Raw genomic sequence first — 27,985 nt, 5'->3', positions numbered from 1 at the left:
GTGCCCACTGACCACCAGGATGAGCCTTTATTTGTGCTTCCCACCGGAGAAGCAGGAGGGTGTGATCCAAACCCTGGGCCGCAGCCGGGAGGGGTGGGGGCGGTGCTGGTGGGCCTGGTGAGGCAGGAGGAGTGGTGATCGGCTGTGCCCACTGGGCGCCCGGGCAGGCCCAGGCCTCTCGAAGCGTCAGCCCAGCCGCTCCGGGGCGGAGGCCCCCTCTCAGCTGTCAGAGCCGGGGGATGGCAGGATCTGGCCGGTCCTTGTCCTACCGCCGGGCGCAGGGGGCCTGGCCCGCGGAGCTGGCACGCTCATCATCAGCGTCAGCTGGAGCCTCCCCCGGTGCTCCCGGCGGACGCGGTGAGGGGTCTGAGGAAACACGCAGGTCTCCGTGTCGGTGGGGCATGCATTTCTGACAGGTTTGCCAGGAGAGGTGTGAGGGTCGGCAGGCCACAAGCTCCCCACCGGTGAGGGGGGTGGGGGGGTCACTGGGTGCGTGGTTCCCGGTGCGGGGGGAGGGTAAGGCCAGGCTCCAGGAGCAGGAGAACCTTGGTCCCCAGCACGGCCACCCGTTCGGGGGTGGCCGACTGGGCGGAGACCTGGGGTCCTCCCCAGAGCCCAGGTCTCAGTGGGTACCCAAGGCGCGGGCCCCGGGCAGACCTGCCGGAGGTTGAGGGGACTTTTGGGAGAGGTGCTGGTTAAGGTGCAGACAAGCTCCTCTGGGCCCAAGCTCGGGGAGCGGCAGACCACAAGGGCTGCAGGGCTGGGCCGGGGGCCGATGTCGGAGGAGAGGAGGGCAGGCAGGGAGGAGCAGCCCCATCTGAGGCTGAATCCCCCGGGACTGACCCCTCGGGGGCTCAGGGGACAAAGCTGCCCAGGGCACGGCTAACCCCTTAGGCACCCTCCCCGGGGGCCCGGCCAGCTGCTTTTGCTACGCGGCAGACTGGCTCCTGGCTGACCCCTCTCCTGCCCACACGTCCTCCTCCCAAAACTTCCCTGGCCCTGGCAGCCCCTCGGCCTTTAACCAGGGCACCCACACCAGGACAGAAGCCTGGCACCAGCTTCTGCAACACCCCCCTGCCTTGTACCCACACCCTTACCCCTTCCAGGCCCTAGTGGGCAATGCACACTTGTCCCAGAGGTGATGAGTTGTAAGAGCGAGGGGAGAGGGGCTGGGACCGGGTGTTGAGAGGTGAGAGCAAGGGAGCACCTGTGTGCCAGGCCTGGGGCCACACCTGGACGAGCGAAACGCATGTGCAGATGGCGGGGAGGGTGGCAGGGAAGGCCAGGCCAGGCAGTGCCCAGGCGGCAGAAGCTCATGGGATCGGCAGATGGGCGGGGTGCGGGCTGGCTGGAGGGGTGGAGGACCAGGCGTCTGACTTCTCTCGGGACCCCTACGGGCTGCCCCTCACTCACCAGCATCAGCCTGGCTCCGGGCGGACCCCCTCTGGGCGCCCTCTGGGGGCCAACGCAGCTCCCCACTCTCCACCGCACCCAGCTCGCTGGGCTCCACCACGATCGAGGGCAGCCGCTGGCCCAGCCGAGGGCCCTTCTCCCGGGCACCCACCATGGCCTGCAAGGGGGTGGGCAGGGGGTCAAAGCAACGGCAGGCCTGAGCTCCCCACAGCCTGCCTCGCCTGTCTTGCGTTGTCCACGGGGAGAATGGGGGTCCCTCACCTGCCCAGTCCCCAGGGCCAGGTGAGTTCCTGCGCATGCGCGCACATCCCCCAGAGGGTCGTGGCCCTCCCCTTCCCACCCCTGGAGCTGGGGCACTCGGCGCCCGGGCCACACAGAACCCACCTGGGCTCAGCCCTCAGGCCCATTTCACAGAAAGGCCTGTGGCGGGAAAGGCCAAGGTGAGCGAGCTCAGGGCTTTGTGCCTCCCCGGCAGGCAGCCTCCCGCATCAGGCCCGGCTCCTTCCTGGGGTCTCTCTTAGGGCCCTTGGCCTCCTCCTAGCTCGGGGAAGCTGGGAAGCTGTTCCCATGGCAACCTGAGTAACTTCTCTGGGCTCATTGTTCAGTGCCCACAAGAGCGTGTGGGGGCTGCCTCCCCAAGCCCTCCTGGGGCCCTCGGCATCTCCGCCTCCCATTCAAGGCCTTCCAAGGTAGAGGCCCCGAGGCGCCCCGTGCCATGCACAGACCTGCAGCCCTGACTCTCCTGCGCCAACCCACCTCCTCCGGTTGATCGGGCTGGTCCCCGTCCGGGAGCTCCCATCCCAACCTCTTACCCAGGAGGCTGGCACTCTGGGGGCCAACGCAGCTCCCCACTCTCCACCGCTCTCTGCCTTCCCCAAAGGCATGTCAAGGCGGGGAAGAGCAGGCACACGGCTGGCAGGACTTTGCTAAATGGCCCTCGCACCTCCCTGCCCCCCTCAGCGGAACCATCTGAACACGTGTTTCAGTGCACTGTCTGATCAGCCTTTGAACCAAGTACCGCAGAGATCCTGAAGTGTGTCACTAGGCTGGGACTTCTGTGGGATCAGAGGGACAAGACCGACGACCCCACCATGGCCCAGGGACTGGATCTCCTGGACCCCCCTGCTGGCCTTGCCCGTCCAGGGGCTGTTTCCCGCCCCCACCCCAGAACCACTCTCCTCCCTGACCTCGCCAGTCTCCTTCGCGCCCTCCTCCTGGAAGCCCTGCTGGGTCCCACCCAGGACCACTCCTCTGCCCAGATGCTGTGGGAAGATCTGGGCCAGTGGAGTTTGGTGTCCACCTTCTCCACCAGACTCCCCACCAGGAGGGCAACCCCAGGCCCCAGACCGGGCCTCATGCAGCTCTGGGCTGGGCCCCCTCAGTGGCCCGCTGGCCCCAACAAGGAGAAGAGCCCAACTCCAGACTCAGAGCGGCAGGCCTGGGCCTTATGGGCAAGAATCCCTTGTCAGCTCCATCAACACCTCCTGGAGAAGCTGAGGTGAGAGCAGGGGACCCTGGACTGGCCTCACCCAGCGGAGCGCAGACCAACCTGGGCGCAGGCCCTGGGCTCCCCAGGCCTGGTTGGGGTCTCCCCGAGTCTGGAGAGCTGGGCCTTCAACGACTGTGCGCGTGAGACTCCTGCAGAGGGGCAAGCGCCTCCCCCACCCAGGTGGGTAAACTGAGGCACGTGCTGTCACAGGCCAGGGCTTGAGGGCAGCAGACCGCAGAGCCCCCACCGCATACATACCTCTGCTGCGGGGCCTCCGGCCTCCTTGTCTGGGCCCAGCTCGGGCGCGGCGGCGGGCTGGGGGCCACGCATGCTGCGGCCGCCGTCCGGCTGCACGAAGACAAGGAGCAGAAGCGGGGTGCGTGTTAGGGCCTGGATGTGGCGCCCCGTCCACTCCCGGAAGCCCCAGACCCCACCCCCAGCCCGCACCCACCCCACCCCAGGCCCACAGAAACCGCCCAGGCTGGGTCTCCACCTCTCGGCTCCCCGGCCAAGCCACCATCAGGGGGGCGCTGGACAGGCCCCACGTCGGGGGCCCTAGGCTGCAGCAGGAGGGTTCACTCCTCCGGGAGAACAGATGCCGCCTCCCCCCTTCCCGCACACACCCGAGGCCCCGCCCTCAACCCCCACAGCTGAAGGGAGGCTGACCTCCTGCCTGCCTGTGGCCACTTCCCCTCAGGCCAGGCCCAGGGGCCAGGGAGCCCGGCCAGAGACCACACAGCGAGGGCGCTGGGAAGAGGGGCCCTGCCAGGACTGCTGGACACCAGACTCTGACGCTCCACCTGCGCCAGGCTGGGCTGGGTCTGGCGGGCAGGCAGCTAACTTGGGTGGCACCGGCTGGGAGGCAGCCTCCTGGGCACTGGGCAGATGGAGGGCACTGACCAGCCGCTGCAAGGCTCCCGATGCCCTGCTGGTCGTGGGGGAGGGGTGCTGGGCACACCCAGCAAGAGGTGGGGGGCAGCTATTCCAGGAAATGAGCTCCTTTGACCAAAACCCAGCTCGGGTCAGCTCGGGTCCCGCTGGGACCCAGGGAAGCTGGGTGGTGGGGGGTGGGCCACGGGCAGCACGGGGCCTCCCGGGCAGTGGGCAGCCAGCATACCCACCCGAGCCTCCACCCAGTCCCAGAGCACTTGAGAGCCCTCCCCCAGGCCCAAGGCTCCGGGTCACCCATTCCTGGGATTCCACCCCAGGATCCCAGAAGCTCAACTGGAGCCCAAGGCAGCCAGGGCCAAACCCAGGGAAGCGGACTTAGAGATCCAGACAGATGCGAGAAAGACCGGAGGGAGACGCAGAAAGAAACGCGCGGGCCACAGAGAGGACGCAGGGATGACAGAACTGGAGGGCGAGATTCAGAGAGACGACAGAAAGAGGTGAGAGATGATGGAGACTCAGGAGAGAGGGCGGCTGATGGAGAAAGACGGTGGAGCCAAGGGGGCTGCGGGCAGCGGGCAGACACTGGAGGGCTGCCTCCCCGCAGCCTGGCACCGGGGACCCCTGCCAGTGGGGCATCCCCGCAGCGAAGGCTCGGCCACCCACACCTGCAGCGGCGGTCAGGTGTGGCGGCCAGCCCGCAGAGACGCTGCTCGAGCCCAAAGCCCGGCGTCCGGCAGCCCGGGGCTGGCTGTGGTCCCCACACCGTCCCCTTCTCTAGTGAGCGCCGACTCAAACCCACCCCTCGCCCCTTCCTGCTCTCCCAGACGCCGCGCGGGCTCACCGGGGGGCGCGGGCCGGACGAGGGTGGGGAAGGGGCGCGCCCCATGTCTCTCTCACACTCACCGCCAGCGGATGCTCGCGCCGGCCGGCACTGTCTGCTCCGCCGCTCGCCGTCTGCCGGCCCTGGCTCGCTCCCCGCCTTCCTCCCGCGCGCTCTCCGCCCACAGGCGCTCCCTCGTCCGGCCCCTCATCCACACTCACGCTCCCAGGTAACATCCCGGCCTCATCTCCCCGCTTGCCAAAACCGCAGCACCCCAGAACCTGATCCTAGCCCCTCGAGGCACACAGCCTCAAGTTTGAGGTTCAGGAATTCAGGGGTGCAGAATTCAGGGCGACTAGATACATCAGAGCGAGGACACCCTCCAGTTGGAAGGGGGAGTGAAGAGGACAAGAATCACACCTGTGAGGGCCATTGTGTGTGTGGAGGGAGAGTGTCACCGCACCAGTCCCCTCTTCATCCCTGATTCCATTCCCGCAAAGGGACAATCAGTCTCATTCAGCCTGGCGTGTAGACCTGATACCTGAGGCCAGGATGCACGCCTGCTGGTCCACCCAGCCTTACACCATCCACACCTAACATCCACCATCATCTACCCAACATCCAACACCCAGCCCACACCCACGATTCAGCAGCATCCACTTACCCAGGCACTGTCATCTACTATACCGATCTATTCATGTCTCTTCTACCATCCAATCATCATTCAGCCACTAGCCAACCTCAGCCATCTGCCATGCATCCCCCACCACCAATAAACCAACAACTGTCCCATACAACCCACCACCTAACTTCCACAATCCAAGTTCCATCCACCATGCATCCATCCACAGTTTGTTGTGATCCACACAGTCAAAGGCTTTAGCATAGTCAGTGAAGCAGAAGTGGGTGCTTTTCTGGAATTCTCTTGCTTTTTCTATGATCCAACAGATGCTGGCAATTTGATGTCTAGTTCCTCTGCCTTTTCTAAATCCAGCTTGAACATCTGGAAGTTCTCAGTTCATGTACTGTTTAAGTCTAGGTTGGAGAATTTTTACCATTACTTTGCTAGCATGTGAGATGAGTGCATTTGCGCTGTAGTTTGAACATTCTTTGGCATTGACTTTCTTTGGGATTGGAATGAAAACTGATCTTTTCCAGTCCTGTGGCCACTGCTGAGTTTTCCACATTTGCTGATATATTGAGTGCAGCATTTTCACAGCATCATCTTTTAGGATTTGAAATAGCTCAACTGGAATTCCATCACTTCCACTAGCTTTGTTTGTAGTGATGCTTCCTAAGGCCCACTTAACTTCACACTCCAGGATGTCTGGCTCTAGGTGAGTGATCACACTATCATGGTTATCTGGGTCATGAAGACCTTTTTTTGTATAGTTCTTCTGTGGATTCTTGCCACCTCTTCTTAATATCTTCTGCTTCTGTTAGGGCCCTACCATTTCTGTCCTTTATTGTGCCCATCTTTGCATGAAATGTTCCCTTGGTATCTAATTCTCTTGAAGAGATCTCTAGTCTTTCCCATTCTATTGTTTTCCTCTATTTTTTTGCACTCTTCACTTAGGAAGGCTTTCTTATCTCTCCTTGTTACTCTTTGGAACTCTGCATTCAAATAGGAATATCTTTCCTTCTCTCCTTTGCCTTTCACATCTCTTCTTTTCTCAGCTATTTGCAAGGCCTTCTCAGACAACCATTTTGCCTTTTTGCATTTCTTTTTCTTGGGAATAGTTTTGATCACTGCCTCCTGTATAATGTTATGAACCTCCGTCCATAGTTCTTCAGGCACTCTGTCTATCAGATCTAATTCCTTGAATCTATTTGTCACTTTCACTGTAAGGGATTGGATTTAGGTCATATCTGAATGACCTAGTGGTTTTCCCTACTTTCTTCAATTTAAGTTTGCTGAACTTTGCAATAAGGAGTTCATGATCTTATCCACAGTCAGCTCCTGGTCTTGTTTTTGCTGACTGTATAGAGCTTCTCCAGAGAAGGCAATGGCACCCCACTCCAGTACTCTTGCTTAGAAAATCCCATGGATGGAGGAGCCTGGTAGATAGTGGTCCATGGGGTCACTAAGAGTCGGACAGACTGAGCAACTTCACTTTCACTTTTCACTTTCATGCATCGGAGAAGGAAATGGCAACCCACTCCAGTGTTCTTACCTGGAGAATCCCAGGGACGGGGGAGCCTGGTGGGCTGCCGTCTGTGGGGTCACAGAGAGTCGGACATGACTGAAGTGACCTAGCAGCAGCAGCAGCAACGTAGAGCTTCTCCATGTTTGGCTGCAAAGAATATAATCAATCTGATTTCAGCACTGACCATCTGGTGATGTCCATGTGTAGAGTCTTCTCTTGTGTCGTTGGAAGAGGGTGTTTGTTATGACCAGTGCGTTCTCTTGGCAAAACTCTGTTAGCCTTTGCCCTGCTTCATTTCGTACTCCAAGGCCAAACTTGTCTGTTACTCCAATTATTTCTTGACGTCCTACTTTTGCATTCCAGTCCCCTATGATGAAAAGGACATTTGTGTGTGTGTGTGTTTTAGTTCTAGAAGGTTTTATAGGTTTTCATAGAACCATTCAACTTCATCTTCTTCGGCATTAGTGGTTGGTGCATAGACTTGTATTGATGGTTTGCCTTGGAAATGAAATGAGATCATTCTGTCATTTCTGAGACTTCACCCAAGTACCGCATTTCAGACTCTTTCATTGACTATGAGGGCTACTCCATTTCTTCTAAGTGATTCTTGCCCACAGTAGTAGATATAATGGTCATCTGAATTAAATTTGCCCATTCCAGTCCATTTCAGTTCAGACTGGCTCAAAATTGGGAAAGGAGTACATCAAGGCTGCATATTGGCACCTTGCTTATTTAACTTGTATGCAGAGTACATCATGTGAAATGCCAAGCTGGATGAAGCACAAGCTGGAATCAAGATTTCCGGGAGCAATATCAATTACCTCATATATGCAGATGACACCATCGTTATGGCAGAAAGTGAAGAGGATCTAAAGAGTCTCTTGATGAAGGTGAAAGAGAGTGAAAAAACTGGTTTAAAACTCTACATTCAAAAAACCAAGATCATGGATCTGGTCCCATCACTTCATGGCAAATAGATGTGAAAACAATGGAAACAGTGACAGACTTTACTTTCTTGGGCTCCAAAATCACTGCAGATGGTGACTGCAGCCATGAAATTAAAAGATGCTTGCTCCTTGGAAGAAAAACTATGACCAACCTAGACAGCATATTAAAAAGCAGAGACATTACTTTGCTGACAAAAGTCTGTATAGTCAAAGCTATGGTTTTTTCCAGTAGTCATGTATGGATGTGAGAGTTAGACCATAAAAAAGGCTGAGTGCCAAAGAATTGATGCTTTTGAACTGTGGTGTTGGACAAGACTCTTGGGAATCCCTTGGACAGCACAGAGATCAAACCAGTCCACCCTAAAGGAGATCAGTCCTGAATTTTACTGGAAGAACTAATGCTAAAGCTGAAACTCCAATACTTTGGCCACCTGATGTGAAGTACTGATTCATTGGGAAAGACCCTGATGCTGGGGAAGATTGAAGGCAGGAGGAGAAGGAGACAACAGAGGATGAGATGGTTGGATGGCATCACTGACTCAATGGACATGAGTTTGAACAAGCTCCAGGGATATGGCGAAGGACAGGGAAGCCTGGCGTGCTGCAGCCCATGGGATCACAGAGTCAGACGTGACTGAATGACTGAACAACAACAAAATGCATCCATCCATTCACCAAGAAACAGTACACCGTGGAAATACCCTTCAGCCCTATATTAAGTCACCATCCATCTATCCACCATCATTGACTATCTAACACCTTTCCATCAGTATTTAACAACTGTCTCTCCATCTATGGATGATTTATTCATTCACCACATATCTGGTTCTCAGTCACTAATCTACCACTGCTGCTGCTAAGTCGCTTCAGGTGTGTCCGACTCTGTGCGACCCCATAGACGGCAGCCCACCAGGCTCCTTTGTCCCTGGGATTCTCCAGGCAAGAACACTGGAGTGGGTTGCCATTTCCTTCTCCAATGCATGCATGCATGCTAAGGCGCTTCAGGCGTGTCCAACTCTTCAGGACCCCACGGACAGCAGCCCACCAGGCTCCTCTGTCCATGGGATTTTCTAGGCAAGAATACTGGAGTGGGCTGCCATTTCCTTCTCCAAATCTACCGCTACTGTCCGTTTATCTGAATTTATCCACCACTCACCTCTTGGCCTCCAGCCAGTCAGTCACAGTTTGTTGTTGTTTACTTACTAATCCTGTCTGAATTTTTGTGACCCCATGAACTATAGCCTGCTAGGCTCCTCTGTCCCTGGGGTTTCCAAGACAAGAATACAGGAGTGGGTTGCCATTTCCTTCTTGAGGGGATCGTCCCAACCCAGGGATCAAACTCTGGCATTGGCAGGCGGATTCTTTACCACAGAGTCACAATTCATCTATCCGGTCATGGATTCATCTATTCAGTCACCAGTCACACCCCATCCCTAACCCATTCATACTTCTATGAGCCACCATCTACCATCCACCCACTTCATATCTCTGTTCACCACCCATCTATCCATTCATTGCCCATCTCACGATATCCTCTATCCATCCATACATCATCCAGCCATAATTCATTATTCATTCAAAACCCATTCAAGTATCATCCACTCTAGAAGAATTCATCGAGTGCTCTCTCTACACCAAGTGTTATTTTAGATGCGGGGGATAGAGCAGAGACAGCAATGAGATCCATCCACCATTACAAACCACCCAGTAATTATCTGTACATCACCCCCCATTCATTATTCACTACTCACTCAATATCATCTTCATTTATCATCCATTCACATCCATTTGCCATCTACCAATCTTCCTCCATCAATACATTAAGTCATCGATTTATAATATAGTACTGACCACCTACCATCCATCTATGATCTCTCCACCATCTTCCCTTCCACTGTTCACCTTTCATGCATCTATATTCCAAGATGTATCTGTCATTTAGCCATCATCCATTCATCACCTAATTGACATCTATCCATCCACTATCCTTTCATCTACATGTCCACAGCACACAACCCATTATCTGCTGACCCAGCAACTATCCATTTTTGCCATCCATGCACCACTCAGCCACCATTTATTTTTCCACCATTTACAATCCATCCATCAATCATATATCCATTCACATTTATCTATTAATACCATCTAGCCCTCCATTCTCTGTGCCTAGATCCTTCATAAGCAGCCACTATTTATCCTCCATCCACCCATAATTCCATGATTCAGCTATTGAATAAGCATCCACCACTCACCACTTATTACCTATAATGCACTATCTATAGATTATTTCAGTATCAATCAGACCCAATTTAGTGTCCAAGTTCACCCGCCCTCCATCTATCAATCTATCCACTCATCGTACTTAACTACCATTATAGATTCATCCACCACCCACCATCGTCCGACCATCAGCACCACTGTCTACCATGCTTCCAGCACCCAGCCAACCACTGTGTGTACACCAACCACCCACCCACGCACACATTCTGCATCCGTCATCCATCCTTTAGTTCACCTCCCCATCCAGTCACTCATCCCCCACCAGCCATCTATCCACTGAGTGACTTACCCATCCACCATTCTGCCGTGCATTCATCTATCACACTTATATTTGTGCTATCCACACACATAAATACAAGTAAATCTTTCTCACTTCTCTTTTTCCACCACCCATCTCCACCCTTCACCCATCCACTCATCTTCTCACCAGTCTCCTGTCCATGCATTCATAAACTAAGCATTTATTTATTAATAACTATTAACATTAAACATAAATATTAAATACTACTCAGTGCTAGTGCTGGATTCTGGAATCAAGATGAATAAGATCCCATCTATATTCAGTCTGATAAATTAAGTCTGATCGTTCAAAAAAGGGAAACATTATAATAGCCAAGACATACAACCTAAATCTCCATCAACAGATGAATGGATAAAGAAGACACACACACACACATGCACATGCTAAGTCGCTTCAGTTGTGTCCAACTCTGTGGACTATAGCCCGTCAGGCTCCTCTGTCATGGGATTCTCTAGGCAAGAGTACTGGAATGGGTTGCCAAGCCCTCCTCCAGGGGATCTTCCCATCTCAGGGATCAAACGTGTCTCTTATATCTCCTTCATTGACAGGTAGTTTCTTTACCACGAGCACCACCTTGGAAGAATATATATACTGTGGAATACTACTCAGCCATCAAAAAGAATGAAATTATGTAACCTGCAGCAACATGGATGGACCTAGAGATTATATAGTAAGTGGGGTAAATCAGACAGGGAAGGGAGCATCATATGATGCCACCTATTTGTGGAATCTAAAATACGATGCAAATCAACAGATGTAGGAAACAAAAACACACTCACAGATACAGAGAGCAGACTTGTGGTTGTGGGGTGGGGAGGGAGGGAGTGGGAACCTGGAGCAGCAGAGGCAAACTATTACATCTGGGATGGAGAAACAACAAGGTCATACTGCGTAGCGCAGGGAACTGCAGTCAGTGTTCTGTGACAGACCATGGTGAAAAAATATATATGTATGCCATTTCCTTCCCCAGGCGATCTTCCCGACCCAGGGATCGAACCTCGGTCTCCTGCATTGCAGGCAGACACTTTACCATCTGAGCCACCCTACCTTGATATATATATATATATATATATATATATATATATATATATATATTCATCTGGATATCTGGGTCACTTTGCTCCACAGGAGAAATTAACACAACATTTTAAGTCAACTATATGTCAATAAAATAATTTTTTTTTTAAAACAATGGACCAGGTCAGACAGAGAATGATCGGTGTAAAAATGTGTATTGTGTCTGAATCTCGGTGTGTCCACCCTCTGGCCATGGCCTGGCTGTAGCTCTTTGCACAGGTTTCCAAGGAGGAGGGCTGGGGAGACGGCGTCAGGGCAGGATCAGCAGAGGCCTGATCTGGGCAAGGCAGCCACAGTGTGGGCGACCCGATGATGGTGAGGGTGAGAAAACAGGTTGGCAGGTACGCTGCGATGCTGGGAGGAGCGGCCAAGGGACTGGTCCCTGGTGACAGCGGGGAGCTTTGGGAGGGCTTTAGGCAGGCGGGCACCCCGGTCAGCTACGTGCTGAGACGGGACCCCTAGACACACCCCCACCGCCTCACTGGACAGAAGGTGAACCTCAGGGATGGTGGGGGTGCTGCTTTAGGGTCCGGCAGCAATGCTGGGGCAGGCTCTGCGGCTGCAACTACAGCATCGCAACACCCTGGCGCCCTGTGTCAGGAGCGTGCGTGCTGGCATGCCCCTCTCCCGCATCCCGCAAAAGGCCATGCCACTTCCTTCCCACCTGGGCGGGATTTTCTCTCCCTCCTCGTTAACGAGGGTGCCCGCTGTCACCCAAGGCGCTGCCTTTCACCCAAGGTGTTAGCCGACACGGGCTCCTAAAGGGGGCTCTCGGGAGGTGCTCAGGGGCCCTGAGGTTCAAAGCGCTGGTGGAGCAGCAGACTGGGGTCGGGGAGCCTCTTTAAGGGCAGACCTGGAGGCCCAGAGCTGAGCCCACAGCGTCCATCTTTGGGGCCCATCTTTGCCCCCAGCCTCCAATTCTGCCTCTCCCCCTCCCTGCTGCCCTCCACCGTGGGCCCTTCCCCACTGCAGACAGACAGATCTGGAGGCGAGAGCTGTGTGTCCCGATGGCCCCCAGCCTTTGCTGCGTGCCCTCGGGAGGCCCTGCCTGCTCTGGGCAGTGGTGTTCTGCCAATGCAGTAAGAGAATGATGTTCCAAATGAAGAGTAAGGACCAACCATCCCTGAGGCTCCCTGGCCTCGGCGAGGCTGCAGTTCTCCTCCTCCCGGCCCCTCCCCTACACGCACCCTCCAAAGCTTGAATGGAGGTGATGGCACCACGCCGCTGCGGCCTCTCAGGGCGGTGGAGGCCTGGCTCTGGGCCAGGGAGGCTTGCTCTTGGCGCCCTCTTGTGGTGATTCTGGAGTAAAACACCCCAGACTTCTGCGAGGGCCACACAAGAGCAAAGGGAAATTTCGGTGTTAATTTAATGTGAGCAGCGTGGTCCAGGGCTTCCCTGGTGGTTCAGACAGTGAAGACTCTGCCTGTAATGCAGGAGACCCAAGTTCGATACCCGGGTTGGGAAGATCCCCTGGGGGTAGGGCAGTGGCTACCCACTCCAGTATTCTTGCCTGGAAAAGCCTGGCGGGCTACAGTCCCTGGGATCAAAGAGTCAGAAACCATGGGGAGAGGAACACTTCTCACTTTCACCTCGGTCCTCGGCTTTGTCCTCGCGTGCTGATCCTTTGGGAGAGGCAGGGCCAGGACGGAGTCCCTTCGCCCTTGGTGGGCTGCTGGGCGGAGGGTCCTAAGTAAATGACCCCAAGGGAGGAGTGGCTGCGGCCCTGGAGATGGGTTGACAATGAGGCAAGAGAGAAGTCCTGGCCGGAGCTGGAGGGAAGGGCCCTGAGGAGGGATTTCCAACCGTCTAGCTCCAGCTTGACTGAATTCCCAGCCCCGAAATTAGACGGGCTGACAGCACAATGTTTCTGGACATTTCTCTTTAACGTAAACAATCCGATTTCAACCTTTTAAATGCAGTAATAAGGTAATCACACCAATAGAGGCAGCCCCGGGAGGCACCGGCGCCCTTCCCAGCGTCTCCAAGACCCCAGGAGCCGCCGACGTGTCCACCCAGGCTGAGCGCCGCGCCAGGACAAGTGGGGCTCAGATCCCCCGGGGACAAGGCGGGGACAGACTCCCCACCCCGACCAGGACAAGTAGGGGCTGGGGGAACCTGTCCTCCCAGAAAAGCTGCAGTGGGGATGGGTGGGGGGGACCCGGATCTGCCCCCAGACCCGAGCTGCCGCCCTTGACCTGCACGGCGGCTGCGCTGAGCCTGACGCGAGACCAGGCAGGTTGGGGTCCTGAGACAGGCGTCCGCCAGGCAGGACCGGCCGACGGCCGCGAGGCTCCGGGGTGCGGGCGGGGCGGTCCCTGGGGCCGCGGGCCTTCTCTCGAGCGCCCGCTCCATCCCGGGACCCTGCGCGGCCCCGGCTGCTCGCGCCCGCGAGCCCGGACTCGGGACAGGCCGGTTGCGGGCGGCAGGCCCCGCTCCGACGGTGGGGGCGGGCGGCGGAGGAAGCGCCCAGCGCCGCCGGACACGCGCTCTCGGCCTGGACGTGGGAGGCCCGGAGTCTGTCTCCCAGTCTGTCTCTCCGGGTCCCCGGCCCCCGTTTCCCTCCACGGGGCAGGGCGGGGATTCCGGTTGCGGGAGCCAGAGCGGGGCTCGGGCTGACCTTCCTTCCTCGCTCAGCGCCGCCGCCCTGGCCGGTCCTGAAAGACGGAGACTCGGGGAGCGCAGGTCGCCTGGGAACCCGAGGCGGAGCCGCACGGGCGCCCTGACACCCCGCCCTCTGGCCGAGGAAGGGCTGGCTCCCCATTTCAGAGCCCTGGGGTGCTCGCTCGCCACCCCCCACCGCGACCCGCGCAGGGAGCTCCGCTCGGGAGGAGAGGGGCGATGCGGGTCCACTCCACCCGCCGCGCCTGGACAGGTGACCTGCGACGGGAGGCGGGGGTGGGGGTCTGATGGAAGAGAGAGAGGCTGCGCAGGTCCGGGAGGGCGCCGCGGGCAAAGGGGCGAAGGGCCACTGCGGGGGTCCAGAGTGCAGGCCACCGCGGAGCTGACCGAGGCCACGGCCGCAGGGCCCAGCCGGTCATCCCGGCCACAGTGCTCCGCCTGCAGAAGGGACGGTGTTAGCGCCTACCCCCCCCCCCACCCCGCCCTTCTGCCTCCCCGCAGCCCTTCACGCTGTCCGAAGGGCGAGGATGCGGTTGGGCAGGGCTCCTGGGCCTGGGTTTTAGTCTCTGAGCCTCCCGAGGACTCGCCCACGGCCCGGAACAGAGGGCAGCACCCAGCAGGCCTGCATCCCGGAGGCTCCGGGTGTTGCCCCATGTGGCCACCCCACCGGCACCCCAGCTCAGCGGCAGTTTCTGCCTCACAGATCCGCGGGCGGATTGCTCTTCAGGTGCATGTGCTCCACCTGCCTCAGGTGTGTCCGACTCTGCGGCCCGGAGGGCTGTAGCCCGCCAGGCTCCTCTGTCCATGGGGATTTTCAGGCAAGAATACTGGAGTGAGTTGCCATGACCTCCTCCAGGGGATCTTCCCAACCCAGGGATCCAACCTGCGTCTCTTACGTCTCCTGCATCAGCAGACGGGTTCCTCTAGTGCCGCCTGGGAAGCCCACCCGCACTGGGACATTAGCAACGACCATCCTGGGCCCCGTGTGTGCTCAGCTCCTAAGCTGAGTCTGACTTTGCGACCCCACGGATTGCAGCCCGCCTGGCTCCTCCGTCCATGGGATTCTTCAGGCAAGAGTGGGTTGCCATTTCCCCCTCCAGGGGATCTTCCTGACTCAGGGATCGAACATGCCTCTCCTGCGGTCCTGAGCCCCTTTGCGTAATAAGCAGAAAGCTTAAAATATGTGCCCTTTTATGCATGTATACGCTGGTACAGCACTGAAGTGTTCTGGAAGCCCGGCGATGTTCTAGCTGAGCCTGCATGTCTCTTCCTGCGTACAGGACATGGTTTGGTGCTTTGCCAAGCTCATGTAATCTCGGAACCCCTGTGAGATGGCATATTATTATCTCATTCTACACATGAAGAGACCAGGGACAGAGAGACTGAGGAACCTGCCCGGGGTCACAGAGCTGCGAAGCGGGGCTCTGCTTTGAGTGGGCACGTGAGGCCTGCTGCAAACCCCTGGGCTAGGCTGCTGTCCTGGGGTGTGGGGCTGGGGCGGGCAAGGCAGCACACCTCGCCCCACACATCCATTTAACACTGTCGGGCCCCAGCCCGGTCGGGGCCGCCCAGCCCACTGGGTCCTCCAGACATCACAGCAGCCTGGAATCGAGGGGCTCGGACACCGAGACCAGAGACCAGAGCGGAAAGCGGCCTGCCCCAGGGCTCCCAGCACAGACCCCAAGCTGGGACTTGAGTCTTCCCAGCCCCTCCTGCCTTCCAAGGGGAGCCCTGGAGCCTTCCCTCTTCCCCCCACTGTCCCTGCCCCAGGGGCGACCAGTCACTGCGAGCAGACAGGATGGACGTTAAGTCCTTGACCTCGTGGAAACTGCCCACTCCCCGCTCCCTCTCGGTTTACTGGTTCTCCAGAGCTGGACTCTAAAAGCGGCTACAGTGGGATGTCCCTGGCAGTCCAGTGGTTAAGACTCTCCGCTTCCACAGCAGGGGATGTGAGTTTGATCACTAATGGGGGGCTAAGCACCCACAAAGTGTGCAGACAAAAAATTTTAAATTAAAAAAAAAAAACACAGCCTCCGAGTGACCCCACCCCCGCTCCACGCCTGGGGGCAAAGCCCTGACTGTGGCAGGAGCAAGCCCTGAGCAAAACCGAGGTGGGGCTGGTGGGGAGCAGGCGAGGGCCATCTCCTTTCCGGGACCCAGCCCTGCCTGCTGGTGGGCGCGGAGTGGGGTTCAAGGCCTGGAGGCCCGGCGGAGCTGCAAGCCGAGGCCTGGACACCAGTCTCCCCACACCCAACGCCACCCCCACTTCCGGCTGGACCTTCAGCCGTGGGGCCACCATTTCCTCCTGTGTCCACTCACCGCATGCCCGGGTGAATCAGCTGCCCCAGGCGCACCCACGCTCCAGGCCCTTCCCTAGTTGGGTGGGAGTGTGGGGGAAGGCTGGAAGAACGTCTGGGAAGGGTGACCAGGCAGCAGGCCCCAGGAGCCGAGACCCCGACTCAGGGGAGTCAGCAGGGGGCCCCCCCGGGTCGTGAAGGCTGTTGTGGGGAGATTATCCCTGAGCTCTGCTAGCAGCCACGGAAGGTGGGGGGTGGGGGTATTAGCTCCACCGTAAAAATAGCAATTTTAATGGTAATATAGATGACACCACCCTAATGGCAGAAAACAACGAGGAACTAAGGAGCCCTTTGATGAAGGTGAAAGAGGAGAGCGAAAAAGTTGGCTTAAAACTCAACATTCAGAAAACGAAGATCATGGCACCCGGTCCCATCACTTCATGGCAGATAGATGGGGAAACAATGGAAACAGCGACAGACTTTATTTTCTTGAGCTCCAAAATCACTGCAGGTGGTGACTGCAGCCATGAAATTAAAAGACACTTGCTCCTTGGAAGAAAAGCTATGACAAATGTAGACAGTGTATTAAAAAGCAGAGACATTACCGACAAAGGTCTGTCTAGTCAAAGCTATGGTTTTGCAGTAGTCATGTATGGATGTGAAAGTGTGAAAGTGAAAGTCCTTCAGAAGTGTCTGACTTTTTACAATCTCATGGACTATAGAGTCCACGGACTTCTCCAGGCCATAATACTGAACTGGTAGCCTTTCCCTTCTCCAGGGGATCTTCCCAACCCAAGGATTGAACCCAGGTCTCCCACATTGCAGGCAGATTCTTTACCAGCTGAGACACCAGGGAAGCCCAAGAATACTGGAGTGGGTAGCCTATCCCTTCTCCAGCGGGTCTTCCTGACCCAGGAATCGAACTGGGGTCTCCTGCATTGCAGGCGGATTCTTTACCAACTGAGGAAGCTGTATGGATGTGAGAGATGGACCATAAAGAAGGCTTAACGCCGAAGAATTGATGTTTTTGAACTGTGGTGTTGGAGAAGACTCTTGAGAGTCCCTTGGACTGCAAGGAGATCAAACCAGTCCATCCTAAAGGAAATCAGTTCTGAATATTCATTGGAAGGACTGATGCTGAAGCTGAAGCTCCAATACATTGGCCACCTGATTCAAAGAGCCGACTCATTAGAAAAGACACTGATGCTGGGAAAGATTGAAGGCAGGAGGAGAAGGGGATGACAGAGGATGAGATGGTAGGATGGCATCATCGACCCAATGGACATGAGTTTGAGCAAGCTCCAGGAGATGATAAAGGACAGGGAAGCCTGCCGTGCTGCAATCCATGGGGTCATAAAGAGTCAGACATGACTGAGCAATTGAGCAACACCAACAAAGGTGACGGAGAGGTGGTTTAGGAGGAGTCTTTTGTGCTTACTCCGCCTGTTACCTCCCTTACTCCTCACAAACTTGGGAGGTGGGAACGTGCAGCAGGGGAGGGGGATTGGCTGTCAGATGTGATCATCCCTCCGACTCCATCAAGTGAAGGGGGCACTGGCTGGGGCATGTCCAAACTAGATGTCCGCCCAGAGGTCTTGGCTTCCCCCTCCCCTTCTCACTCAGCTCTGGGGGACTGAGGGGAGTAGGTGGGAGGCGAGTGCCCACCAGGGCCCAGGGCAGAGGCCCTGGAGGGAAAACAGCCCCTGGCGGTCCCCAGGCTCGATCATGGGACAGAACGGCATGGAGGCCCCTGGCCTGGCGGTTCTGGGTCCTCGGGTCTGGGGTGCATTTGTAGCAAGTTCCCAAGGGTTAGACGGAGCCCTGGCCCCTCCATCCACTCCCTGTGGGCCCCCAGACAGGTCTCTCACCCACTCTGAGCCGTGAGCTCCTTGTCTGCACGGTGGGGAGGAGGACAAGCTGTGTGCAGATAAGTGTGAGGCCCTGTGGAAAGTGCTGGCACACAGACAGCGCCGGGGCTAGCGTTCCTCATGGAGTTTTTCTTTCTTCCCAGGAAGAAGCCCCCAGCCCGGGCTAGAAGGAAGCAGGGAAGGCAGCACAGTGGTGGGCCAGGGTGTCTGGGCTCGGAAGCAGGCCCTGCCATGTCCCAGCAGTTACTTCGCCTCACCCAGCCTCAGTTTGTGCCTCTGGGAAATGGGGTGACTCCTGCCCCTGCCTCATTGGTTCTTAGCAGCCTAGTCTGTAAAGAGCTGTGCATCGGGTGTGCAGTCTTTGCTCTGACACCTTGAAGTCTCCACCGAAGCCCCCCACCCCGACCCCACCCCACCCCACGCCTCCTCCCTGACTTCCTGGTCAGGCCTCCACACCAGCAGAGAGTAATTCCCTCTGGCAGGGCAGCGCTGTAGGCCCTGGGAGGGGTGGTTGAGTCACTCAGCCATGTCTGACTCTGTGCGATCCATGGACTCTAGCCCACCAGGCTCCTCCGCCCATGGGATTTCCCAGGCAAGAATACTGAGTGGGTTGGCATTTCCTTCTCCAGGGGGTCTTCCTGACCCAGGGATGGAGCCTAGGTCTCTTGCATTGCAGGCGGAGTCTTTACCAACTGAGCTGCCAGGGAAGCTCCTAGATTAAAGGCTCAAGAGGGCACCCTTATCCTTGAGGGAGTGGGGAGCCATGGATGCAAGAGAGAGCTGCGGGCAGAGTCCGCCTTCGGGAAGGTGTGCGTGGCAGCCAGTGGCTGGTGGGGACTCCTGGCTCCAGGGGTGGGGGCGGGGGGAGAGGGGGCCGCCTCAGTCTCTCATCTTCCGCCGGTGTCACTGCCATTAGCTCTGGCCTGGTCGTGTGACCGGGCGAGCTGCATTCAGGTGCCCGGCGTGGCAGCAGGTTGCACCCGTGACCGCGCTGCAGTCTCCCTGTGACTCTGCCAGTCAGGGTCTCCAGCCCCCTTTCAGACGGGGATCTGGGCTCCCAGAGTCGGCCAGGGTCTCATGCCCCCACCCAGCGCTCGGAGCACCCCACGTGGGCAGCTGCGGAGGATGGCTGGAACGGGGGCCAGTGCCTTTGGATGCAGAGAACATTCCAGGCGGCAGTGGGGCGTTTCCTGCAAGGATGTGCCTGGGGGGACCAGCAGGGCGGGGGCTCGCAAACCAGGTCTGGGTCGCTGCCCCGCCCCACTCTTTCCTGCACACACATCCGGGGGCACTTTCTTCTGCCCACCCTTGGCAGAGGACTGGTTCATGCCCCTGACCTTCAAAGTCCTCCACGTCGTCAGCTGGGAGGCCGACAAAGAGGAAGAGAAACACCCCTCAGGAAGGGCTGTGGCCTAGCGAGCTGGGAAGCAGGAAACCTCAGGAACCACTGGCAGGGTCACCGTGGCCGAGGGACCCAGGAGGCGACTGGCAGGGAAGGGGGAGTCGCTGGGCCTAGCCACCAAGACCTGACCACGCACATGCAGGCCTGCCTGCCTCTCTGCTGGTCCGCCTGGGCCGCCTTCGGTTCCCGCTCTGAGCCGGGGAAGCCTCACGGGGCTGCTTCTGCTTCCTTTCCATTCACTTCTCAGCGACAGTGTCCTGGCGACAGGGGTCACCCCCATCTGCAAGGCAGCCCCCGCCTCATCACTGTCAGCACTGCCCCCTAGGCCCTCACTCTCTGAGATGCTCTCTTTCCACTCCTCTGTGCGCGGCTCTGTAATCTGCCCCTGGACCAGAGAGGACGCTCAGGCGACAGTCTTGGCTGCTGCTATTTCTTCGGCATGTGGCATCCGAACAGGGATCGAACCCTCGCCCCTGGCATTGGGAGCATGGAGTCTCAACCACCGGACTGCCAGGGAAGTCCCTCATTTTTTTAATGGATCCATGGAATTCCAAACTTTGGAGATACCATTATGTATCTATTTGTCTATTGAAGGACACTTTCGTTTTCATTGTTTTAATTGTAAGTAACCGGGTCATGAGTGTTACTGTACGTGGGACTGCACTGATCAGAGTCCCAGCAGAGGCACACAGAGGCGGGCGAATCCAGGAAAGCATAAAAGCGGGTTTATTTCCTGGGGTCTGAGCAGGATCCCGGACACTCGGGGAGGGATGGCGGCTCCCGAAGGCAGTGACAGGTAGGTCAGGGAGGGGCTGTGAGAGGGAGGGGTGGCTGGACCCTGGGGGCAGGTGTGTCAAAGAGAGGGGCCCGGGGCAGGCTGTGGGTGCAGCCATAGGATAGGGGTGGTGGGGCCGGGATCCCAGTCTTCCTCTCTCAAGCTACCCCCGCCACGGGTACGGCCCGTCTGGGGCACAGAGCAGGCAGAGAAGGGTGGAGAGTGGCCCTGGAGCATCCACCCCACGGCCTTCAGCATCCACCCCTGTCCCCTGGGGGATGTGTGTCCTCAACACTCAGGACACAGCCTCTGATCACCCTGGGTGATAACAACCGAGGAGGGGGCCGGCCTGAAGCTGGAGGCGCCCCTCCCCAAATAAGGTCTCAGGGGGTGGAGCCAGACAGCTGAGAAGAACACAGCCACCCCTTCGGGGCGGGGGTGGGGGGGGTGGGGTGGGGGGGGGTAGGGGGTGGGTGCTTGCTGGGACAGAGCCTGCTTCTGACATGCTCTGCAACCACTGAGCCCTGGGTCAGCCCTTCAGCAGCACGTTTGTTTTTTTTTTAGTTGCAGCTTTATTTATTTATTGGCTGTATTGGGTTTCGTTGCTTCAAGGGCTTTTCTCTAGTTGCAGCAAGTGGGGGCTGCTCTCCAGTTGCGGTGCGTGGGCTTCTCATCGCGGTGGCTCCTCTTGTTGTGGAGTGCGGGCTTTAGGTGCACGGGCTTCAGTAGCTGCAGCTCACGGGCTCACTAGTTTTGGTTCATGGGCTTAGTTACTCCATGGCATGTGGAATCTTCCCGGACCAGGGATCAAACCCGTGTCCCATACATTGGCAGGTGGATTCTTATCCACTGTGCCACCAGGGAAGGCCAGCAGTGCTCATTTTTTAGCCTTTGGGTGGGATGACCCAAACTTTTGTTCCCTTGGGACCTGAGTGCTTTCCAAGCCCATCTTTAAGGAGCGCCCTTCCTTTTGCCCAGTAAGAACCATTAAGCACCACAGTGAAATCCCAGGGCGCCACATGTAGTCCACCTGGCCCCAGCATGTAGCGCCAGTTAGGATCCCCTCTGATGACTGGTATCAGTATGCCCTTCTCTGCCTGCTGGTTCAGTGGCATGAGGAACCAGAAGTACCCAGTTGGGGGAGGAGACAGCCTCAGCTTTAATTCATCCAAAGCATGAATGCGTTTCCTGATGGAGACATTCCTTTCTTGGACACTAGTCCAAGGTCACAGGAAGGAAAGCAAAAATTCCTCCAGTGTGTTCTTTGGTGTAATTGTGGGAGGGCCGACTCCCACCTCCCACTGCTGGATTCCTGGACCCAGGCGTTTGGGCTCTGGGGGAAGGGCGCCCTGTAATGCCTGGTTGGTCAGGCACGCCCCACACCCCGGAGAGCATCACTTAAACCTTGCAGGGTGTTGTCTCTCACCCAGCGCAGTAACGAGTCTTCTGCAGACCAGCCCACCATTCTCCCAGGCCAGTTGCTTCTGGAGGATGGGGCATGGGGTAAGTCCAGGGAATTTGTTGGGCAGGAGCTCTCTGCCTCACTATCTTCATCAGAAAATGAGTCCTTCAGCCCAAGGCAATGTTGCCTGGGTTGCCATGGTGATGGATAAATAAAGCATTCTCTGAGTCCACAAATGGTGCTGCCGGTAGAAGGAATGTAACCAGAAAAGCCTCACCTGAAATACGCAAGGGCAAATTGCTGCCCTTTCCATGATGAAAGAGGTCCTATGTTATCACGCTGACCACCAGCCACCAGACTGGTCCCTGTGGGAAATGGCACCATATTAGGAACTCAGTGTGGGTCCCCGCTGGTGACAAGGTGGACACTCAACCATGATGGAAGCCAAGTCAGCCAGGGTGAGGGTAGTTTGTGTGGCTGAGTCCCTGCATAGACTCCATTTCTGCCCTCTTGGTCACTTGTACATGGACCTGTTGCTCACTGAGGCAGGGGAGGGGAGAGGCTGATGTCCTCAAAAACAGATTGTCTTGTCCACTCGACACTTGAGAACTTCCTCCATGGTAGATGTCCTTCGGTGAGTATTCATTCTCACTTCATGCCCTTTCTGACAGTTCCATCTGTGTGCCTTTCCCCCAGATCGCCAAGAAAAAGTTCATTCTTTCCAAGTCTCTGATCAGCTGGCCAATGTTAACCCCTGCCCATGAGTCCACACAGCATCAATATATTTGCTTCCTGGAAGAGTTGCTCTTCACCATAGTCTTTCAGGGCTTCTCCTGAGTGTGTCTGTAAAGCCACAGCCATCCTTCTCTGGTGGGAGTCACCACACCAGCCAGACCAATCTTTAAACCAGACACACATTTTTGTCCTCCATTGATTATCACAACACTTCCCATGGGAGCATAGCTGTGGGTTTTTAAAGAGTTGGTAAAACATCAGGAGCAGATACCAAGGAGTCTTAAGTCATCTACTCATGAAGTTTACTTGTTCCTTCCAAGTCTGTTTGGGATCACTTCATTTTACAATGGAATGTTATGTACGTATCTACATTTAAGATTTAGTAGGTAAGACAATATCTATTTTAGGATGGACATCTTGAGTCATCATTTCTTGGTTATCCATGGTTAGGCATTAAGTCTCCATCTAGATTCAACAGCAAGCCAGGAACAGTCCTCAAAATGGAGAAGAGTTGTTGGCAGAAGAAGACATGGTCTGCAACTTCCCTGGTGGTCCAGTGGTTAAGAATCCACCTGTCAATGCAGGGGACCCAGGTTCAGTCCCTAGTCCAGGAAGAGTCCACACGCAATGGGGCAACTAAGTCTGTGCAGCACGTGCTGAGCCCACGTGCCAAAATGATGGAAACCCCAACGCCTTAGAGCCCGTGCTCCACAGCAAGAAAAACCCTGCGTGCCGCAACAAACACCCAGCACCGCACTCTCCCCACAGACACACAAACCAACCCAGGGTCTGCTGGATCTTGGGGCTTAACTGCTTATGTGGCAGGGGAGTTTGCACCAAAGTCTGGACCTACATTGTTCTGAACCCACTTTTTCCCTGGGTTTCACTCAAAGTTGACAGTCTTCATGGGTACTCAGTAAATGAATCAGAGGACTTTACCCAAGTAGTAAACATGTCTAGAAAAGCCAAAGAAGGCAATCAGGCACTGTCCCTCTGCCTTCTTAGTGGGCCTTCATATATCTGAAAACATCTTCATTTCCACCTTCATTTTTGAAAGGTATTTTTGCTGGGAATAGAATTCTAGGGTGGCAGTTATTTTGCTTTTCTTTTGGTACTTTGAAGATGCCATTCCAATGAGATGTCTTCTCATTTACACAATTTCCAATGAGAAATTTGATGTCATCTTTGTTCCTCTGCACATAATGTGTCTTTTTTCCCCCTCTGGCTAATTTTTTCTCTTTATCAACAGGTTCTAAGCAATTTGATCATGATGTGCTTTAGTATTACTTGTTTGTCTGGGGGGGGGTTCTTGTTTTTTCTTATATTTCTTGTGCTTGTGTTTCACTGAGCCTCTTGGATTTGTGATTTATGGGTTTCATCGAGTTTGGAAATTTTTCAGCCATTATTTCTTCAGATTTTTTCTGTCCCTTCTCTTTCTTGTTCTTCTCCTTTGGGACCCCAATCCATATGTTGGATCACTTGATACTGTCCCACAGTTCACTGATGTTCATTTAATTAAAGAATTTTTTTTTTTTTTTGGGCTGTTCTGGGTCTTCACTGTGGCATGCAGGCTCACTAGCTGTGGTCTGAGCTCTGGAGTTGCTATGCACAAGCTTAGCTGCCCCACGGCTTGGGGTTTCTTAGTTTTCCCACCAGAGATCGAACCCGCATCTCCTGTACTAGAAGGCAAACTCCCAACCACTGGACCACCAGGGAAGCCCCTTAAATTCTTTTTTTTTTTTCCCCTCGCTTTTTTATTTTTTTGGATAAGCTCTACTGCTGTACCTTCACATTCAGTAATATTTTCTTACACAATGTCTAAGCTGGCATTAATCCCATACAGTATGTTTTTCATCTCAGAAAGTGTCGTTTTAATCTCTGAAAATTCTATTAGGTTTTTTTAAAAGTCTTTTATGATTCTACTAACGTTTTGAACATGTGGAATACAGCTATAACAACTGCTTTAGTGTCTTTCTCTGCTGATTCTAACATCTGTGGAAGTTCTGGGTTAGTTTTGATTATTTGATAATTCTCTTCATTGTGGGTTGAGTTTCCCTGACTGTTTAAATGCCTAGAAGTCTTTGAGTAGATATCAGACATTGTGATTTTATCTTTTTGGGTGCTGGATATTTTTGTGTTCCTATAAATTTCCTGGAACTTGGTTCTGGGATGCAGTTAAATTACCCGGAAACAGTTTGATACTTTGGGGTCTTGTTCTTATGATTTGTTAGTAGGCAGGCCTGGAGCAATCCTCAGTCCCAGGCTAGTTCCCACACCCAAAGCACAGGCTTCTAGGGAATTCTGCCCAGTACCGAATGATTGAGCGTTTCTAGTTTGGCTGGTGAAAGACAACACTGGTCCCAATGTATGTGAGTACCAGGCGCTGTCTCCTGTAGCCCTTCTGAGTGGGTCTTTCCCCAGCCTTTGATAGTTTCCTTCTGCACAAGTGCTGGTCAGTATGCGGCTGGAAACCCGGGGGACCCCCTGCAGATCTCCAGGGGTCTCTCTCAGCGCAGCTCACTCCTCTTGGGTACTCTGCCCAAGTCTTTTACTTGCCAGACTCTCAGCTCTGCTTCCTCATCTCAAAACATGTTTCCTTGCAGTTTCAGAGCTGTGTAAAGACGCTCTTAAGACACACTGTTCGATTTCATGAGAAAAGAGGTCAGGCGAGAGTGTTCCCTGAGTGTTGACAGTCATACCTGTTGTTACACTGATCAGGTGAAACTGTGTTGTGGCTTGACTGCTGCGTGTTATGCATGTTTCAGGGCCTGGGGATAAGGCTAGGCTCAGTGTGATGTTTTTTAGGAGGTGGGGCTTTGGTAAATGATTAGGTCATGAGGCTGGAGACCTCGTGAATGGATTAGTGCCTGTTTTATAAGAGGCCAGAGCTACCCTTTTCCATCATGTGAGAGCACAGAATTACAGCCCTCTGTAACCAGGGACAGCGCAGTCACCCAGAACCAGACCACACTGGCATCCTGATCTTGGCCTTCCAGCCTCCAGAACTGTGAGAAATAAACTCCCGTTGTTTATAAGGCACCCAGCCAATGGTGCTTTGTTACAGCAGCCCAAAGTGATCAGGAGACACAGAGGAACCTCAAGGATGCCTGAGGACTCTGGGATTCCCTCCTCTGGGGAACCCAAGACACTCCACCCATCAGCTGGTCACAGAGCCCCTGCCCCTGGTTTTAGATCTAACAATTCTAGTGCATGACACCAGCTATCAGTGTGTGAGCACATGCACCAAAAGGCAGTTCAAGGTGCTCTTGGGGTATTAATTTAATTCTTCCAGAAACTTACTGAAATACTGGAGTAGGTCCTATTATCATTCTCTTTTTTATCTTTTTTTTCCTCTTTTTTATCTTTGAAGAAACTGAGGCACAGGAAGATTTCTAGTATCCAGACTAATGGGCAAGACTCACAGTTACCCACTTTGCCAAATGCTAAGGAAAACTATGCAGTGGGGCCTGGGGAGTTAGGCAAGGCTGCCCTGAAAGGGCAATTCTGAAACAGATTTGGGCTGAGCAGACAAAGTGAAAATGGTCAGGGAGGGGCATCCCAGCTGAAAGGGCTTGGCAAGTGCAAAGGCCCTGAGGCAGGAGGGAGTAGAAACAGTAGAGGAACAACAAGGCAGTCGGTGAGACTGAAGTCGGAGATTCAGGAGAGGAGAGTAAGGATGGGGCTAGAGGACTGAGCAGGCCCAGGCCAACCCTGCTGTGTCTGGGGGTGAGAGAATATACTGTATAAATGGGGACATTGTTATACATACACTGGGACAATGGCAAAAATTGGGACTGTCCCAGACAAATTCAGACATTTGATCACTTAAAATGTAAGATGTACAGAGGAAACTAACACAGAATTTTAAATCAACTATACTCCAAAAAACAAACAAAAAAAGATAAAGTGAAGAATTTGGTCTTTACCCTAAAACCAGTGGGGCATCTTTGGTTTTGGGCCATTTTCGTCAGTTTGGCCTTTTTATTTTTTTAATTGAGGTATAATACATGTGTTTGTGTGATGAGTTGCTTCAGTCATGTCCAACTCTTTGTGACCCTATGAACTGTAGCCCACCATGCTTTTCTGTCCATGGGATTCTCCAGGCAAGAATACTGGAGTGGGTTGCCATGCCCTCCTCCAGGGGATCTTCCTGGCCCAGGGGTTGAATATGCATCGCCTGCGTTGGCAGGTGGATTCTTTACCACTGAGCCGCCTGGGGAAGCTCCGTGACACAAATAAGTGTACAGATATTTAAGAGCATGGTTTATTCTTTTGTTTTGTACCCTAGTGGCTCAGTTGGTAAAGAGTCTGCCTGCAACACGGGAGACCTGGGTTCGATCCCTGGGTCAGGAAGGTCCCTTGGAGAATGAAATGTCAACCCACTCCAGTATTCCTGCCTGGACAATTCCACAGACAGAGGAGCCTGGTGGGGTACAGTCCATGGGGTCACAAAGAGCTGGACACCACTAACTGACTTTTTTTAAATTTATTTTTTCCTTTTTTGATTAAACTTTGTGTATGCATAGACCCACATAGCAAGATGGGTCAAGATACAGAATGTTCCTAGTCCCGCAGCACATTTTTTCCCTGACATATCCACTACTCTGACCTCTAACACCAAAGATTGTTTATGCCTGCTTTTTAAAAATAAGGTATAATAGGTATGCAGTGACAGGCACTACTCAAGTGTACAGTTTAAAAATGTTCCGTCTATGGAGTCCTGCATAACCACCATCCAAGTCAAATTACAGAACATTCCTAGAAGCCCAGAAGGCTCCCTGCTACCCATGGCACTCAATGCCTCCCCAACAGAGGTAGCCGCTATTTTGATTTTATGTTCATAGGTTAATTTTTTCACAGGCTTCTTTAGTGCTCCATCTTCAACCACATCTGCTCCGCCTGGCTTGCCCTGCTCCTCCTGAAGCTGCCCCCTCTCCCCTCCTCCCACTTAAGGGATTCCCTAAGCCTACGTCCTCATTGGAAAAGACCCTGATGCTGGGGAAGATTGAGGGCACGAGGAGAAGGAGACGACAGAGGATGAGATGGCTGGATGGCATCACGGACTCGATGGACATGAGTTTGAGCAAGCTCCGGGTGTTGGTGATGGACAGGGAAGCCGGGCGTGCTGCAAGGCCATGGAGTCGCAGTCGGACACAACTGAGCGACTGAACTGAACTGAACCTACATCCTGGCTCCCCAGCCCTTGCCTGCTCACCCCCACGGCCTCAGTGACGCCCCACGAGTTCTAGGCTGCCCCTCCTCTTCCGACGCCAAGGGTTCCTCTGAGTGCAGATACTCTCCATCACCCCCTCCTTCCCCAGACACACGCAGAAACCCGCAATCTTAGTACCAGCCCAGAGGAAACGGCAGGCCGCTTCCTACCAAACTGCCATCCCAAGGCATCTGCTTGCGTGGAGGGGACGGTGGGCAGTAGAGTTTGAAGCGGCCGTTGGGGGTGCATAACGAATTCATGGGGCGCTGGGTGGCCCCTCTCCGGCAGCCCCCACCCAGCCCGGACCTCA

At 54.9% G+C, this 27,985-nt stretch overlaps 1 protein-coding gene across 1 annotated transcript; it reads right to left on the bottom strand.

Moving 5' to 3' along the window:
* Positions 1-14: 14 nt before the first annotated feature.
* Positions 15-27,935, bottom strand: LBHD2 (LBH domain containing 2). The gene is made up of 6 exons (XM_043921568.1): positions 27,846-27,935; positions 14,163-14,422; positions 13,561-13,990; positions 3,161-3,250; positions 1,414-1,570; positions 15-366 (listed from the first exon to the last, which is right to left on the bottom strand). Exons 1-6 carry the CDS (start codon positions 27,933-27,935, stop codon positions 266-268), a joined length of 1,128 nt encoding a protein of 375 aa, XP_043777503.1. The 3' UTR covers positions 15-265.
* Positions 27,936-27,985: the final 50 nt, after the last annotated feature.

The sequence above is a fragment of the Cervus elaphus genome, chromosome 13, assembly GCF_910594005.1.
Source record: "Cervus elaphus chromosome 13, mCerEla1.1, whole genome shotgun sequence".
Taxonomy (NCBI): domain Eukaryota; kingdom Metazoa; phylum Chordata; class Mammalia; order Artiodactyla; family Cervidae; genus Cervus; species Cervus elaphus.
Note: the sequence above shows the minus strand (reverse complement) of the source record. Positions and strands in the feature narration are given on the sequence as shown.

Excerpts from the sequence above, each read along its gene's own strand:
- LBHD2 (XM_043921568.1), bottom strand. The coding sequence starts at position 27,935 with ATGAATTCGTTATGCACCCCCAACGGCCGCTTCAAACTCTACTGCCCA. Across the intron at positions 14,423-27,845 it reads TGCCTTGGGATGGCAGTTTG|GCGGAGCACTGTGGCCGGGA; the intron begins GTAGGAAGCGGC and ends TCCCTTCTGCAG. Across the intron at positions 367-1,413 it reads CCGGAGCCAGGCTGATGCTG|ACCCCTCACCGCGTCCGCCG; the intron begins GTGAGTGAGGGG and ends GTGTTTCCTCAG.